The sequence below is a fragment of the Drosophila gunungcola genome, assembly GCF_025200985.1.
Source record: "Drosophila gunungcola strain Sukarami chromosome 3L unlocalized genomic scaffold, Dgunungcola_SK_2 000002F, whole genome shotgun sequence".
Classification (NCBI taxonomy): domain Eukaryota; kingdom Metazoa; phylum Arthropoda; class Insecta; order Diptera; family Drosophilidae; genus Drosophila; species Drosophila gunungcola.
Genome location: NW_026453178.1, coordinates 7749696 through 7767416, shown reverse-complemented (window position 1 = coordinate 7767416; position 17721 = coordinate 7749696). Strand labels below are relative to the sequence as shown.

Genomic DNA, 17721 nt, shown 5'->3' with positions numbered 1-17721 from the left:
CCTAAAAAGCGGCAGGAGGAACAGAATGACCATCGATGGGAACTGGAAATGGACAGCGGAATGGGATGCTGGCTCACTTAATAATCCGAGAGCAAATATTGGTTATTTGCATGTGAGGCACTCGAGTTTATTTGCCGCAGGAGATTGACAGCAGCCCGCCGCGATAGATTGATGAAACCGCTGGCCACCGGATTGGACACTTGGACAGTTGGACAGTTGGACATGGGGACACTGGGACAGTTGGTGGCGATCGGTAGCCAGAAGTGTTTGTCCAGAATGCAGAATGCACTTCGGACGAGGTTGGTGGGATTTACCTGTTGCCTGGTAGGCAACTCAGTAGCCACTTTAGATTAAGTCGAAGCATTTGCTTGACCCACAGAGATCCGCTCGAGCGGACCTTTTGATCAGCCCTCCAGCCCTACAGTTGCAGCTCAAGCGGACTCCTCCTGGCCAATCTTGCTAGCCATTTGATTGAAGAAACCGTCAGTTTCCGGCCGCTGTGGCTTAGTCTCCACGACAAGCTCATTTGGCTTCTGTTTGATGGCGATGGAGCTGCCGATGGATCCTCTGCCCGACCCATCGGATGTTTGTGTTTGCCCGCCCGGTTTGTGCTTCTCGAACAGGCCTCTCTGTTTTGCTTTACTCGATTTTTGTTTGGCTTTGTTTGCCTTGCGCATTGCATTGCAATCACAATCACTTTAGGCGGCTCGGCTTCAACGCTTTAAGACATTTAAGAGGCCTACCTGTCTTAATTTGAATAAGTTGGGCGAATGGGAGATACGGGAGTGGGTTTTTAAAAAGTGGGTATTCGAATATTTCAGAATAGCTATATAAAATGGTTACATTTTTGTAGTTAAGTCAACTAGCTTTAGCGTAATAAAATATATAAGTAATAAGATTTAAAAAAAATTTGTCAGTTATATGTTAAAACAACATTTGTCAGTTATATGTTAAAATTATTTATATTTATATATAAATTATTTGAGTCAATAGTCGAAACGAAGAAGCTAAGTTAAAAGGACAGCGAAAAGCATTATTAAATATAAAAAAAATTATTTTACAAATAAAATATAAATAAAATAGAAAATGTTCTTTTAATGCTACATATTCTAATTTGGTATTATTTAATTTATTTTAAATTACTTAATAAATTACTAAATGTAAAAAACTTACAATACCAATTTTGGTTTCTTAATATTTTCATTTTTTAAAATATCTTGAGTTGACCAACAAAAACATAATAAATTTTATAGAGACCCCAACAAAATGCAGCTATCAATATCAACAAATCAAATGACAAAAACACAACAAGCAAGCTGTAAGACTTTCATATATTCGCTGGGTGTGTATATATACACACATATTATATATTGGAACAAATATGAACGATTAAATGGGGGCTACTGGTGTTGGAAAATGGGGGTCGTAAAATGAGCATAGCCGCAGGAACGGTGGCAATAATTTCGATCTTTACAAGACGATAAAGCTCATGCTTTAATTAGGCCCCAGCGATTCCTGGCCGCCCACCCTCAAACTCAAACTGGTGCGATAAACTTGACAAATAACATAAATACCTTTTATTGCGGGTGGCTTGGATGTGGGCTGATCGGGGGGTGGTAGGTGGGGTGGGGTTGGTTGCGGGTCTGATTGGGGGTTCGGTGTCTCCATTCGTAAGACCTTCTCAAACAGACCTACTAGTATTACGCGGACCAGGGCGGTACGTGCTTTTTACGACACCCACTGTGGCGTCAATTATAAAGATATTTAAGTACAGTTAGCATGCAATTAGACGGCGCAAAGTTGACTCTATCGCCATGGTCAGACTGCCATGGAAATCCCTCTGATTTAATATATATATAGTCTTATATGGTATCGGACCCGCGGCCATATAACTAAGTCCGCCTGATTGCCATAACTAGTTGGTCATATGACAATTAGTTGTAAATTAAGACCACCGATTTCTTGCACAACCTAAGCCTAGCGCATGTTGAGTATTTTCTTTATGAGTGGAAATCAGGAGGAAAAGCTTTATCGATACATATAGTTGCGGTCAATATATTCAAGTTTATACTTAAAACTAAATGGGGCAAATATAAAAATCTACATTTATCATAGGTATACAAATTAAAAATATTTAAAAAAAAATAAAGTAAATAAATGTTTTTAAATTTTTAGTTCGTAAAACAAATCAGATATTAAAAGCATTATTTTTCCAACACAAAGTGCAGATGAACAAGTATATATGGCTTTTTTTTAAATTGTTATAGCGTAATTTACTACTGCATTTTGAAAAGTGAATTTTAAGAAATAGTAACAGTTTTCATTTTCCTTGAATGATGTTTTTTTTCATATATTTTCATATACTTTTTCAGTGGCTCCGTTCCTCTCGAAATATACAATATGTGTTATTAATTAATTTTGAATTATATTGATCATTTTTAATTGCAAATAAATTAATGAATTAAAGTATTACAACAAATACAAAAAATATTTTTATTAAATGTGCAAACGGATTAAAAATTATTTAAATTGTATAAACCATCTGTAAAGTAAACTGTCATCCAAATATGGGAGTCATTACATCATTCTTATGACAGAATTTATGTTTAATGTTTTTGTTCCCCGAATTCCACTCGATATTAGTCACAGATGTCAGCCGCCTCTCGATCAATAGCTTCTGTCAATATAAAACTCATTAAAGTCAGGCATCATTGTCTCAGACCGACCTGTACCATACCCACACCATATAGCATCCCCCCTTTTTTCCACCTGGGGCACAACAAAGCGAAATTGAAATGCAAACCGACTAAAAGCCCCGGGCGGAGCTACTTGCCACCCCTTTTTGGCCGCCCCCTGGAACGCTGTATTGACTCAAAACGGTAGCCGCTCAACAGTGGCTAATGGTCATAATTAAACGTGGCTTATTTGCATAAATCAAGTGGTGAGTTATGTTCACCTGGGCAGCGCTGAGGTGAGTGGCGATGGAGTGGAGGTGTTGCAGGTGAAGGGAAAACGCTTTGAACAACTCGAAAGAAGCCGCTTCCTCTTGATCGTTTCCCCATTTTCATATCGGTTCACTAGAATCCATTTTGTTTTGCTTACCCTTACAACAAGTATATTTACTGCGTTGAGTATCTATTAAAGTTTAATGAGTCAGATTTTAGTAAGAGTAGCTTTTTTTTATTATTTTACAAAGTCCAAATATTTTGCACCTATGTTGAGTTTTTTATTTATTTGTATTTTATTTATTTGTTTACTTTTTTATTACATGTTATTAGCCTAGCTCGGCAAATTAAAAAAGTTATTATTGTAAATTGAATAAAGCCAATGCATTTCCCAATAAAAATATTTCCTATTTTATTTAAACACTCACAATTTTAATTAATATTGCTGATAAATCAATAAAGACAAGGAAAGTATGTTACGGAAGTGAAATTGTAAATCTGAGTTGGAAGTCAGACTTCACAAGTTTGCTAAGCACACTCATAGCAAATTGTTTTTACCTGATAATTCATAATTAAACTCATGATTTCACTATCAATTTAACAATATTTTCTAGCTAAATTTATCTATAGGTGCCATATAATATGACTTGTACAAACCGGAAGAACTTAACCTACGTCAATGGGGTTAGTAATTTAGAATGTATCATAATCATAATCATCGGGAGGCCGCAATCAATTTGAAGGGTGACAACATGTCTATAAGAGACCAAACGAAAAGTTATATCAGTTTCATTATAATTGAATCACAAAGAGTTAACCAGAAATTTCGTAATTCCCGAATCGATGACAAAATTTGAAAATTCGCTCAGATACGGAAGCAATTGGCCACTCAAGTTTTGTGGTTCGGAGATTTGTCATGGGCCTCACCTTAACTAACACATACTATATCTCCGCGATTCCGACTTATCGGGGTGCACAAATCAAACAAAAAAAATTGTGGAAAGAGGGGGGACATTCGATTTCAAAATTGTTGATAAATGGCAATTGTTATTACTAATATACGATGGGCCTGGTAATAGCTTATTTATAAGGTTCGGTGCGAGCAGGGTCTGCTTTTGGACTGGTAAATCAACGTCTATGATTAGAGCTTAATACATCTTGATAAGGCCGCCCATAAAAAAGGAGGCAGCGAGGGCTGGGTTCCAAATTTGATAAATCAAAAATACCACTGCCTCTGGGCTCTGGCAGCTGTAGATTAATCCCGTAATTTAGTTTATTAAAAGCTAATCGAGAGATTTGCCCGGTTCAAGTAGCAATTTCCTTGTCTCCAAGCGGGTCAAGTTATGCGCTGTTTTAAACGCACTCGAAACGCGTGCAAATCGCGTTTTTATGTTTCCTCCGTAAATCAATTAAGTTGATTAGTTTACTGATTACAGATATGCTACAATACAATTTTTCACGCCTAACGCAATTAAAACTTGTAATTAAGAAATATTTATTGTGTCAAAATAACAGTTTTAGTACTAAGAAAATAAAAACCTTAAAATATATAAATACTCGGCTTTAGCGTTTTGGAAAATATGTCAAATATATATGTATTAATGTTTTTTGATATAAACTTATACAAATTAAAAATTACATCAACTATTTATATCAACCGCAACCTTCTGTGTTTTTAACCTTAACACTTTAACAAGATTTTTATTTCAAAACCATTATTTTTCACATAAGCATTTACTGTTGAATTCTTCTTAGTTTTTTACCCTTATCATAACTTTGACCCTAATCATGACTTAAGTAGAAAGGTTTTTAACTTTCTCCAAAATCCTCTTGACCAACCGTTTCTAGTAAAGATCTTTAACATGATATTTATTTAAAAACCTATATTTTATTTATACGTACAGAAACTGTTGAATACTTATTAGCCTTTAACCCTAAGATTTAAACTCTCCCCAAAATAATATATAATTTCTACTCACCTTTGGAAGACTAACCGCGTCTTAAATCGCGCTATAAACTTGCTTCACTCGTGCCTTGAAGACTCCTCCGCAAAGTTCAAATCTCCGACTTCTCTTTAACCGCATGTTTACCCATTAGCGTTTTTCGGGCTGGCAGCTTAAAATGTTTACCCGGCTCGCCGACGAAGACGTTTATGTTTGAGGGACTGCGAGGGGAGAGGGGAATCCCAGGGGAGAGGTATCCAAGGTATACAATAGTCTTTCTTTTTTTTTTTTGGCATTTTTGTTTGCTTTCGAATTATTTCGTTTTTGGCGAATGTTAAATACGCAATGCGTAAGTAAGGTAGTCGAACAGTGGGTGAGGGGGGGTGCAGGGAGGGGGGGCAGACATCTGAAAGCTAGGTGGCGCCATCATAAATTTATTGAAATTCCCATTTAATGGAGATTAATATGAGCCGAGCAGCATCGTCGTCCCCGAGGCGCCTCTTTTTGAATGCTATTTGTTGACTTTGCTAAATGTTTTTGAAAAACTATATATTTGCTTAGTTTTCATTTTATTGTTATTTGCCATTTGTCTATGGCCAAGCGGCTAATTAAGAACGTGGGAATGTCTAAGCGCAATGGTAGCTACGTGACATTTTTGGCATGAGTAAGAGTGATTGGTAAATGATTGGGGATTTCTGCATACGAGGATTAGCAATACCGTATAGTTTAAAATTCACCAAACCACAGTTTATTTTCTATAATAATTTGGTTTTGTGTGTATGAAATGATTACTTTTCCATCGAAGGGAAAATATTTCTAAATCTTCTGCTAAGAAATGTTAAAGAAACTTTAACTAGAATGCTTATATTGAACTAATTTATAGATAATGGTATTATTTTATTATTTAATTAAACTTTTAAAATAAAAAATAAATAAATCGTTTGATTTATTACCAACTATTACCAACTATTCAAACTAGCTCTTCCGTTCAAGCATTCCAGTTCAATCCAAAATTTCCACCAGACGGTCTCAAGTTTTGCATTCTTCTGCTCCAATCACACACTTCTCCAGATTAACCGAACCCTTCTGACGTATTTGAATAAATTTACAATTGGCAGGCGAGTTCGGTTTGGTTCGGTTCGGTTTTAATGATTTACAACCCCCAAGGAGAAAACCTTTGGCCGCTTGAGCTGTCATCTGGCCGGGAACTGTGTTTTTGATTACCACAAATCAACCAGAACAAATAAAACGATTAGGGAAGGGTGAAAGAGTCGAACGTACAATGTGAGAGAAAGAAACTTTGGTATTTTGTCAAACGTTTATGGCCGAATCAATCAATTTCAATGCAATTTCAATTAGGCCAAGATAAGCGCTAAGGAGGCGGCCAATCCAATCAAATGGGGCAATGGTAGCTATCAGTGGTCGAGTGTGTGTGTGTCTGTGTGTTCAATAGACAATTTTAATATTTTTTAATTATGAAAACAAGTTGATTATATAAATTAAATCGCTGCCCCGTCGGCGATTAGATTACGACACTCCTTCCGAACTTAAAATTCTTAACTTTTCGAGTGATGTGACGACCATTTAAGCGGCTTTAAACAAATTTTTATAATTTTTCCAACTTTATAAATATCAAAGGGGTGCGAAAGGGGGAGCCGCGTCGACTGATAAGGACTTTTTGAATTAATTGAAAATTGATTATTAGCGCTTTTTGAGCGTGCAGATAAGAAAGTCCGAAATTGAAGGCAGCTGAGATAAGCGATTCCGATTCCGATTCCTTTTATTTCTTACTCTCTTTCATAATTGAAAATTAATCCATCATAATAGACGTCAGCGCAGAAATTAAAACCTGAAGTTTGAAGGGTCTTTCAAACCCTAAAGAAATTAACCGAAGAAAGGGAACAAATAAAATATGAAATGATAAGCGGAGATAGTAAATTATGTGACGGCAAACAAGACCAAGAAAAGGTAAAGCAAATAGGCCGAAAACGAACAAAATATTTTATAAACACCAATGAATTGATATCATAAGCAGGATATCATAAGCAGGACGGAATTCAGAGGAGCCATTATTATCTGGCAATTGAATGCACTTATGCAAACAATTACAAGCTGCCAGGCAAATAGGCTGTGTATCCGAGTATCTGTGTATCTGTATCTTCAGCCGAGTATCTGATCAAATAAGGAGTACAAATCAAAATGCGATTTTCGTGCGACCTTCTTATCGGAAAGTGCATGTTTACGTTTACCTTTCGCTTCCAATCGTCTGGCGCTTCATCGCACTTTCACGTATAGTGAAGGCATATGTTCATATATACAGATACAGATACAGATACAATATATATGAGGTAGTACTCCCGGCAGAGGTTAAAAAACTCTGATGTCGCAACGGCAGCTAAATGTATCTCAACTGTGTGCAAACAGAACCACACATTCCACTCACTCACTTCACTTCACTTCACCTCAACTCGGTTTCAGTTTTGGCTTGGGTATTTTGGTCTGGCCCGGCTTGGAAATTTGTTTGCGCTGTGGCTAATGAGGCAGCCCAATGCAGATACAGAAGCTATATATAAACACCGATATAGATATCGCGCTCCGCGCATTCATGTTGCTTTAAGATTGCCTGATTCTTCAGATAAACTTGAGCTTCAATCGATTTTTTACTTTCCTTTTTATGTCTGTTCAGTTTGGCTTAGAATATTTTTGAACATATGAGATATATTTATTCATTAATTTTAACGTTTGAAACTAAACCCATCACAGTTCGAAAAATATTGTTAAAATTTATATGGTTCCTTAATTTAAGGTCATGGTTGATTTATTAAACAAAACGTTTTTAACTAGCTTTCATCATTGCCATTCGATGTATTTATTATTATTAACAGGTCACCAAAAACAAATTGTTTATAGCTAATTTTGCCCCACAAAATCGTATCACATCTTAGTCATAAGCTCTTCCAATTTCAGCAGCACTATCAAATTTATTTATGACGTCCGAAAGTCAGTTATTCCAATTAAAAGCGCTATAGCTAAACCTCCGAACGGAAACAAAATAGTTTTAGCCCATGGTCTAATCAAATTAATAATTTGCAATCGTTCAGCAATCCATTTCCACCTAAAAACCCACTCTAAGGATTATCTGGCTCAGAATAATCTCATTAATGATTCTTATAATTCATACGTTTTATATATACCAATTAAAATTAATAAAGAAATATGGGGAAGGAAAAAACAGAATTGAGTTTATCAGTTTTTAATAAGTTTGCTCCGTTGGCGAGCCAACAACAAAAGCAAATCAATTCGCGCACTTAATGAAAAAACACAACTCAATTATAAACTTTATCAGCGGTATTTGGGGCGGAGTTGAGGGGCGGGGTTTTTTTCTGAGTCCACATACATACATTTAAAAGTTATTTTGTCAATGCTGGAAATCAATTAAAATTTTGTGTCAATAATGAAATTTACTTTATTATCGCCATATTATCAAATATTTATTTCATTACTTTCTTCTTTTCGTCTGTGTACTTTAGTTGATTTATAATGCACAATTAAAACGACAGATTTTCTTGTTTGTAATAATAATGAATCTTTATAGCAAATATACTTTCAATGAGACAGGAGTATTTTGTTGTAAGCTACAGTTACCATATATGTTACAATTATGGAAAATAGTTCTGATGGGTTATAATTTTAAGTGTTTTATAATTATAAGTTTCTAAAAGTGTTTTTTATTTAAACTTCGTTTTTTCATATGCTAACCAAGAACACTGCAAATTTTCTTAAGAAAAAGACTTTCGAAATCATTAAAGAAAGACTCATTTTAATTGACCTAAATAGAAGGTGGGGCAACCATTTAGTAATCATTAGGGTCAGTCAATGCTGACCCACCTCGGTTTGCTTAAAACATTGCACAGAAAACAAGAGAAAAGAGAGGAAGCCAAGAGCGATAGGTGGGTGGAAAAAAATGCAAATAATAAATACCAAAGTGCAGTAATAATTTGCATGCACACATATAGTGAACTCTCTGTGCCCACAACTCTGTCAACATAATGAGCCAATCGAATGGCAGCCACTTTGTAGATACAACTCAACGAAGTATCCGTATCTGTGTATCTTTGTTGCTGCTGAAATGTAAAAATTATTTATTGATAACGCAATTTAATGCCAATTATTTGCACATCAATATTTGCTCAATTATCAATTGCAATTCAGTTGGGTGTGGTTGGGGTTTTGTGATTAATGAACAGATGGGTTGATGAAGGGAGATGGTTTGTTTCAAGTTTGGATTTGTGGTTATTGCTTTAAAATGTTTTGGAAAGTCTTTTACGATTTGATTTCCCTTTTTTATATATTTATTTGGACGGAACACAAGTGTCAAAGTCAACTCAATCAACTTTTAACCCTCCTCCATTCATCCCTTTTTTTTTGCCAGCCTTGCAAGTTTTGTTTACTTAGCTAACTAAGGCTTTGAAAATCTGTTGAAATTTTCTGGCATTATTGTTCACTTATCGGGTGAATTAACACGACAAAAAGGGAGAAATGGTAGGTTCAGGAAAGAGATTACCTCTCTGTCTTTCTTTCCCTGGTCACCCCTCTCTTTCGGATTTATATGCTGACCGCATCAGCTAAATTGCAGCAGCATATGTGACGATTTATTTCTATTGGTGATTTCTATTTCTGATATTTGCTGGCAAATTTAATGCCTGATTAGCCTAATATGCTAGAAAATTCAACAGTGATCAAAACATTTTGGGGGTGCAAGGGCAATCTAAGGGTGTAATTTTTGACTTTAAAAAATTTCCCTATTTTTGATTTGAATTTGATTTTCAATTAAACCCCTAATAATGTTTCCCCCATCTTTTGACTTAAGAGTTTCGATACTTTAGTTCATTTTAAGAAAAATTAGGATTTAATTATTTTAAAAATGTCTTATCAATTAATATTTAAGTTATTAATTTATTGTTTCAGATTGTATATTACACGTTTATACTTAGACTATAAAAAAAAGTACATAGTGCCATCAATTTTATTGTTAAAGACCGACTTTTGGGTTTTAATGCGCTGCTTTCTATGCCAAGAAACCAACTGCCACATGGACACGTCTTATTTTCCATAACAGACGACCAAATTTCCCTAGTGCACTTGTGACAACGTCTATTTTCTATTTCTAACTTCTTCAGTTTTTGACATCCCATTTCTGGGGACCAAAAACAGCAATAACCAATAATTGCCTCTAAAAATGGGTCAAATGGTTAACGTCTTTTTTTCTGAATTTCTTGCCGAAAAACTCACTCTCTTTTTTAAAACCCATGCCCGGAAGCAGGCATTCCCTTAGAGAAGACGGTATTTGGGTCGAATTTAAATTAGGATCCAACTTCTTGGCATCAGCTTCGAATTCGCAACTCCAACCTGTTGTCAGTATTTTGCATTCCTCGTTAACATTTGAACAATTCGCACATATCATTTGGTCATAAAAACTGTGTGCAGTGCTGCTAAGTGCGGCTATAAGCCAAATAATTTTGAACATTTTAAAAAGGGATTTTTAAATTTGATAGATCTAGAGCAATGGCTACTGGGTTCTAGTTATAGACTTGAGTTAAAATTGGATATTAGTGTTTTATTGGGTCTTTATAATAAAATAATACATTTAAAGCTCTTAAAAATTGTACTTAATAGATTCAAATTATTTACAGCAAGCGAAAAATTTGTTTATTCTTTTCTTAACATTTAAAAATTGTATACTAAATCAAACCTGTTTAGACTTGCAAAAATTGAATTGAATTGAATATTATTACTAAATCACAATTTAAATTAAATTTAACATATAACCAAACACAATTTTGTCATATATTTATTTATATTATGCATATTATTTTATTTATTTATATTAATTTATTTGTTTTTATAATTAATTTTATATATACATATATATATATATAATATATAATATAATATATTATAACAATTTGGTTTTCAGCCTTAAAATTGTATTTTACGAGCACTTCAGTAGCATAATAAGCCCATAAATTATTGTAAGCCCTTAAAAATACCTCGTTTCAAATTTGAACTCTAATTGCATATTTACGTAACCATTTCCCCAAAATCAAAACGAAATCAGACAAACAATGCTAACAGCAAATACAATGCCAGCTAAAACCGAAACCCAATCCAAGTCCTCACACCTCCAACCCAAAGTCCTCATACTCCTCATACTATACCATTCGAAACCTACCGAAACCATCTCTTTTTGCCCATCTACCTACGACTCAATCCACTCCATGTTTGTGTTGTTATATAAAATAAACTATTCTGGAATAACACAAATCATACAGAGGCAGAACAAACGGAGGATGGACGATTGCCAGGTCATGTTCTGAGCTCCACCAGCACCACCCATAAATGTTAGTTAAATGCACGTGGATGAGTAGATAAATATCGTATAATGAAAATAAAATAAGAGCCAAGATAGAAAGTTTGGGGAGAGGGGCCAAAGAAACAACAGCAATCAGTCGTCATTGCAGACATCGCACTAATTTTGAGTTAGTTCTTGGGGAAACATTTTCGGCTTGAGTCTGGGTTTTTGGGAAAATCGGGAGTGAGACGGGTTTCATTTTTGTACGTGGTCAAAGAAAATACACTTTGGCACGTTTCTTGTTAGCGAACAGTTTCCCTCATCCCTTTGGTTCCTTAACTCTTTTCCTGTCTGGACATTGCATGATATATATATTCTTTTTTTTAGGTTCTCTAAAAATCTTTACTTTCTTTTTGCCAGCTGCTTGGGTCTCTGTTTGCTTTGGCAACAGCATACGGTTTTAAATAAGAGAAAAGGTCTTTTTAATTTGAGCTCCTAGGAGATGTAATATAATAAGGCTATTGATTAAATACAAAGTTTAAACAATTTGAATTGTTTAAACAACATTTAATTGAACTTTGATTCGGAAAAATATTAAAGGCTTGAAAATTTAAGATCTATTAAATTCAAAAAATGTTTTTAGTTTACTTTATCTATGATTTTAGTACAAAAAAATATATATAAATATGGTTTTAATATGAACATCGGAAAATGAAACTTGTCACAGTTGTTAGATAAATAATAAGGACCCAAAAATAAAGTTAAATGTTATGAACCAAGGAATTTAAGTTGATATTTTCCTGGAACTTGGAAATCAATGAAGAGAACAAATAACTCCAAATAAAACCAATTTACAGGGTCTTGTGGTATTACAATTCACTTCCACCGCATTTGCGATTTGGCTCAAATAGAAAATTAAAAAAAAAATATTTTAAAATAATTTTTCCTAAACTACAATTAGTTTATAAGTTATAAAGATAGGGTATAAGAGGCCAGGTAAGGATATACATTAGCAAAATAAATAAATAAATAAATTTCGCTATAATTTACTGTCCTTTGCTCCTGAATTCAATCCATTTACAACTCCTTGCCTATTTAACTCTGAGCCACTTGGCAGCCATTCATGTCCACTTAGTAATCCATCAAGGGAACATTAAACTCGTCTCATCTGGCTGAGCGTGGGTCGTAAAGAAAATGCATTATACGGGCATTACCGCAGTAGCGTAGCGCCGAACTGGCAACCAAGTTATAAAAGTCCAATGAAACGAGACGTTTATTGTTATCGGGATTATTGATTTCGTGTGTGTGGGGACTTAAAGCTGCAGCTTCAGCCAGAAGTCAAGTGCCATAATTGCTGGCCTAATCATCTGCCAGACTTCCTATAACCTTTCTCCCTGCAGGAGCCATCAAGGACCTTTCTATCCCACACCAACTCCCACACTCGAGTTGATTATGAAGATTCTTTCGTCTTTTGCCGTTGAACTTGTTAGTTGCTCAACACTCCATAATGATGGCAATTATAGCCTCGTTTTTCCAACAATTTATATGAAATTTCATGCTGCCAAACTCTCCGGCCCTCCTCTCATTTGGCCAAGCCACGCCCACTTATGGACATTTTAAGCCATTTGGCCACGCCCCATTATATATGGCTATCTCTGTTTTGCCTAAGTGTTGCTATTGAATACTCCATCTTGAAAGCGGGTTTTCAGAGAGCGAAAGAGGGAGAGAGGGAAAGAGGGAGATAGAGAGAGAGAGAGAAGAGATAGAGGGAGAGAGATTGTTCCGGTGGTGCGTTATACTGGTATTCCTCCGTATCGCGTATATGATACCACGTTTGGCTGCCAACAGCGCACAGTCGTTAATGAGCGTTCGTCGAGTTCGCTTCGTTGAAACCAAACTGAAACTCGCGTGCGTACGCATTCGAAAATAGACGTTTTCGAAACGTGTTCTGAAAAGTGTTTTTTACAAAATTAAGAAATTTAAAAATTCGAAAATCAAAGAGATAAACAAAACTTTGGTGCCGAAAGTGAAGCATGTCCAGTGCCCAAGTGTCGCAACCGTTGCCACCGCCGCCGCTGACCGCCAGTAACAACAACAACTCGATGCAGCCGTCGCAACTGCTGCTGAGCCACATTCAGCACCACAACCACAGCAGCAGTCTGAGCCACCAACGCAGCCACAGCAGCAGCACCAGCAGCAGCCACCAGAGATCCTCGCCAGCAGCCCAGGACTACGATCAGGGCAGCAATCACTCCACACTATCGCCCAGATCCCAGATAACACCCAGTCCGCCGCCGGCAGCGAGTCCCACCCACTCGGCGGCCACCACAGGATCACCTCAAAGCGCCTACGCCCCCGGCTTGAGTCCCAGTGGTGCTGTTGCTGCAATCCAGGAATCCAGCAACAGCCAAACGGATAGCAGCAATCAAAGCTCCCAGATGCCCCTGCTAGTGGCTGCCCTGCCCATGGGTGCTGGTCCGCCGCCACCACATCCAAGGCTATATGTGGAGGGCTTTCCGCACACACCACACCATGTGCCACATCTGGGTGCCTATCCCCTGCCACGTCTGCCACTAATGATGCCCGGCAATGGACCTGCGCCACCGGCACCACTTGCACCACCTGGTGCCGGAGCTCCTCCGCCCGTTTCGCCACAACCCGCTGGCAATCAGGTGAGCCACAGTGGAGCCGCCATGGCCACCACCACGCTCCTGCCGCCCGCCCAAAGTCAGCCCAAGAAATCCTTCTGCATCGACGCTCTGTTGGCCAAGAGTCAGCACCAGACGGGTGAGCCGCAGCCCATCCTAGTGGATGATCGCCTGGCCGCTCTGCACTATGCCCGCGATCAGGCGGAACTGAACCACGCCTTCGTCACCGCCTCCAATGCGGCGGCGGCTGCTCAGGCCGCTGCCTCGGCCGCCGTCGGCGGCATCAGCGAACAGGAGGCACTGCAGCGCATCCGGGAGTCCAGGGAGTACGACTCACCCAGTCCCGACGGCATGTCAAGGTATGTACAGAAATTTTCAAGAATATATAAAAAAGAAAAGTATTTGTTAGTATTAAAATGTAAAATCTATATCTATTTCAGTAGTATGGTTATGAATAATTTATCTAAACTTATTGCAAAAATAAAGTAAAAGTAACGTAGGCAAAAATAAACAAAAAATTATTTATAATAAAGCTGGGTATAACACAAACATTGAAGTGAAATGATATTATTTTATTGAGAATTCTTAAAATTGGTTAATGTTCTTTCAGACTACAATATAGTCATTTCATTTGCATATTTTTTGACTACACAGCTGGCAAAAAAAACCCTTCACCCGTCATTTGTAAATATTTAACAATAAATTTATTATTGTGGGCAAATTATATTAAAAACATTCTAAAGTTTTATTAGAAGGGAATATTTTTGGAAAACATTAACAAAATTAAAATCGTAAATAGACAAAAATCTAAATGTTACTAGGTTTTTCCTACCTCTTTTGGCAATTCAATTAGTCATTTTTTAACTGGTTATCATATAAACTTAGTTTTGGCTTACAAGGTAAATAGAATTGTTAACTGAGTATAAAGTTAAATTAATGCCTTAATCGTTTAAGAAAAATGGGTGAATATATATAACACTCATTACACATTTGCATTAGTTTCTCCTAATTCCCAGAATTTAAAATCAATTCGTTATAAACAATGCAGCTCTTAGTTAAAAGCCCTCAACATTTTGTGGTAATCCTCTGGCTGGCTACCAAACAAAACCGTGGCACTCGGTGAAAACCATGCTGAAAGCCAAAGCGAAGCCCCAATGAAGCCCCAAAGCAGCTTTGTTGGCACTCGAAAACATGGCAAGCCAAAAGCCTTCAATTGGTCAATTCCAGTTTGGACATCAGCCACTGAGATTACGTATACGCCATGTGTCTGCCGTCATAAGTGTGTGAGTGGCTAATTTCAAGTGCGAATTGTGTAGTAAAGCAAACAAATTAGACAAAAAGATGGTGGCGGTAGTATTAATTGTTTTCAAAATGTGTCGCGTAATTTTGATTGTCATCGAAATGTTAGATAATTCACTAAAAGGGTGTCTCATTAAATCATTTTCTTCAATAAATACTTTTTTCCAGATCTGAATCGCCGAGTTCGTCGCACCGCTCCAGTCCGCCCATCAGTCCAGGCTGCGAGGATCAGCAGCCCCATGGTGGCATGCATCCCCAGCACCTGTCCATGCGCATGTCCGACTTCCATGACGAGTTCAAGAAGCCCATTCCTCCGCACAGTCCCATCAGACCCCAGGATTTCCCCCTCTATGCGGGCGGACATCCTTACCAACTGCTGGCGCAGGGAGGATCTGCTTTCCACAGACCTCTGGATCCTTCCGGCAAACCCATACCGGTAAGTTTTACAATGACTACATTTTATAATTAAGTTAAGTTCCATTTTAAATTCTAAACTCCCAAATGACTTTGACTTGCAGAAAAATACATATTAAATCACATTAAAAATTATTCGGAATATTTAAGAAATAATAAATATACAATGATATTTGGGAATTTGAAATTTAAATGCTATTCCAACTTTATTAAATAAATTTTGTTTAATTTGGTTTTTATTTTTAAAACAAAAGAAATGTTTTCCAATAAATATATAAATTAAAAATACGTTTTTTGACATTTAGAATGAAATATTTTAAAGTAATTATAGGTTTTAATGCAGTTTATTGTCGAATTGGTAAAATAATTGGCATACACATTGTTGTTTTTTCTCCAGATACCTATGGGTCACAATTTCATGCCCTCACAGCTGCAATTCGAGTTCCTGGCCCGCGCTGGAATGCTGCACCATCGGATCCCCGAACTGGCCGCCTATCCGCATCATGCGATTCTGGGCAAGACGCGAAGACCTCGTACCGCCTTCACTTCCCAGCAGCTGCTGGAATTGGAAAAGCAGTTCAAGCAGAACAAATACCTAAGCCGGCCCAAGCGATTCGAGGTGGCCAGCGGACTGATGTTGTCCGAGACGCAGGTGAAGATCTGGTTCCAGAACCGCCGGATGAAGTGGAAGCGGTCGAAGAAGGCCCAACAGGAGGCCAAGGAGAGGGCAAAGGCCAACCAACAGCAGCAGCAGCAGCAGACCTCCAGTGCAAGTGCAGCCAGTTAGGAGGAGTAGGATTAAGGAGGAGCATCTGGAGGAGTCTCCAGTCTAGTCATGCCGCGATCAAAACGCCGTCCCAGTCCCACCATCAAAACGAGACACCCTGTTTTCTGCACCCCAGTTTCATTTGCGCAATCGGTTGAAATCTTTTTCGCTTTTTTTTGCCTCGATTTCGATTTATTATTTTTATTTGGTGCCACAACAACTGGGCACTGTGTGATATATGTAAACAAGAAATATAAATTAAATTCATTAGCCCCCTGTTTGTACATAAACATAAATCTAAATAGGAACACGAAAATATATATAAAAACAAATAAACATAAATTTAAATTAGATGAATAGTGCTTAAGTAAAGAAATTACATTAAATGCTTTTAGTATAGTTGGTTATTTATAATTTGCTTGTGTAATTTGTGTAAATAATTATTATTATGTAATTGTGGTATTTAACATAACGAAAACTACAAAAGCCATTGAGTAAAAAACAACTAAAAATATTTTAAACATCGCATTGCGATTAAATTAGTTAATTGTATGGATTTTATTTTCGAAATCAAAAATGTATAAAATAAATTACGAAAACATAAGCTAAAAGGTGTAACAAGAAAGGGGGAATTTTAATCAAGGAAAAGAGAGAAAATAGGGGCAGCACATAAAGGTAAAAATAAAAAATGAGCAAACTAACAGGTAAGATGAATTGCAAAACAAAAAACGATTAAAAGGTTTCAGCTTATCAACAGGCCATTCTCAATTTCAAGAGAATTCCTGTTCTAAATTTTCGAACATTTCGAACCAATTAAAAATTGTAAAACCATAAATTAATTAACAGAAAAGTAAAGAAATGATTATGATTTCCAAAATATTTATTTACCACTAGCCAACGAAAAACAGCCAGAGGGTACCATTTTATAATATATATTTATGTGAATATCTAATCTAGTTGGCTTTTAGAGCTGTCTATGGTCTCAAATTTATAAATACACAACAACCATAAAGAAAGAGCTATTAACCACATATTGTTATACTTCCCAATCAAAATTCTACTCAATTTCTCGACGATCCGAGGACCCTTGCGATAAAGCTTATCGTTGCAAATAAATCAAAATGTGCGCAGATAATAGAGTTAATTGCTGAGACAATAATTATGACTAAATTTATAGTATCACTTCAAAATTATTTCGCTAATTAAAATGTAGCCAACTTAAAACGAACAACGAAAGCACTTCGAAGTTGATTTCGATTTGGTTTGCTTTTTTTTGTTGTGTGTGTGTATGGCAAATTGAAAAAATCATGGCGAGCCTTAATTTCCGCCGAATGCCGAGCCATATAAAGTATTA

At 36.7% G+C, this 17721-nt stretch overlaps 2 protein-coding genes across 2 annotated transcripts; one reads left to right on the top strand and one right to left on the bottom strand.

The window, feature by feature from the left end:
- Positions 1-9864: 9864 nt before the first annotated feature.
- LOC128257175 (uncharacterized) lies at positions 9865-10465 on the bottom strand. Its single transcript, XM_052988046.1, has 2 exons — positions 10181-10465; positions 9865-10121 (listed from the first exon to the last, which is right to left on the bottom strand). Exons 1-2 carry the CDS (start codon positions 10413-10415, stop codon positions 9865-9867), a joined length of 492 nt encoding a protein of 163 aa, XP_052844006.1. The 5' UTR covers positions 10416-10465.
- Positions 10466-13085: 2620 nt separating this feature from the next.
- Positions 13086-16952, top strand: LOC128257664 (homeobox protein Hox-A13). The gene is made up of 3 exons (XM_052988763.1): positions 13086-14247; positions 15356-15623; positions 15999-16952. Exons 1-3 carry the CDS (start codon positions 13274-13276, stop codon positions 16386-16388), a joined length of 1632 nt encoding a protein of 543 aa, XP_052844723.1. The 5' UTR covers positions 13086-13273; the 3' UTR covers positions 16389-16952.
- Positions 16953-17721: the final 769 nt, after the last annotated feature.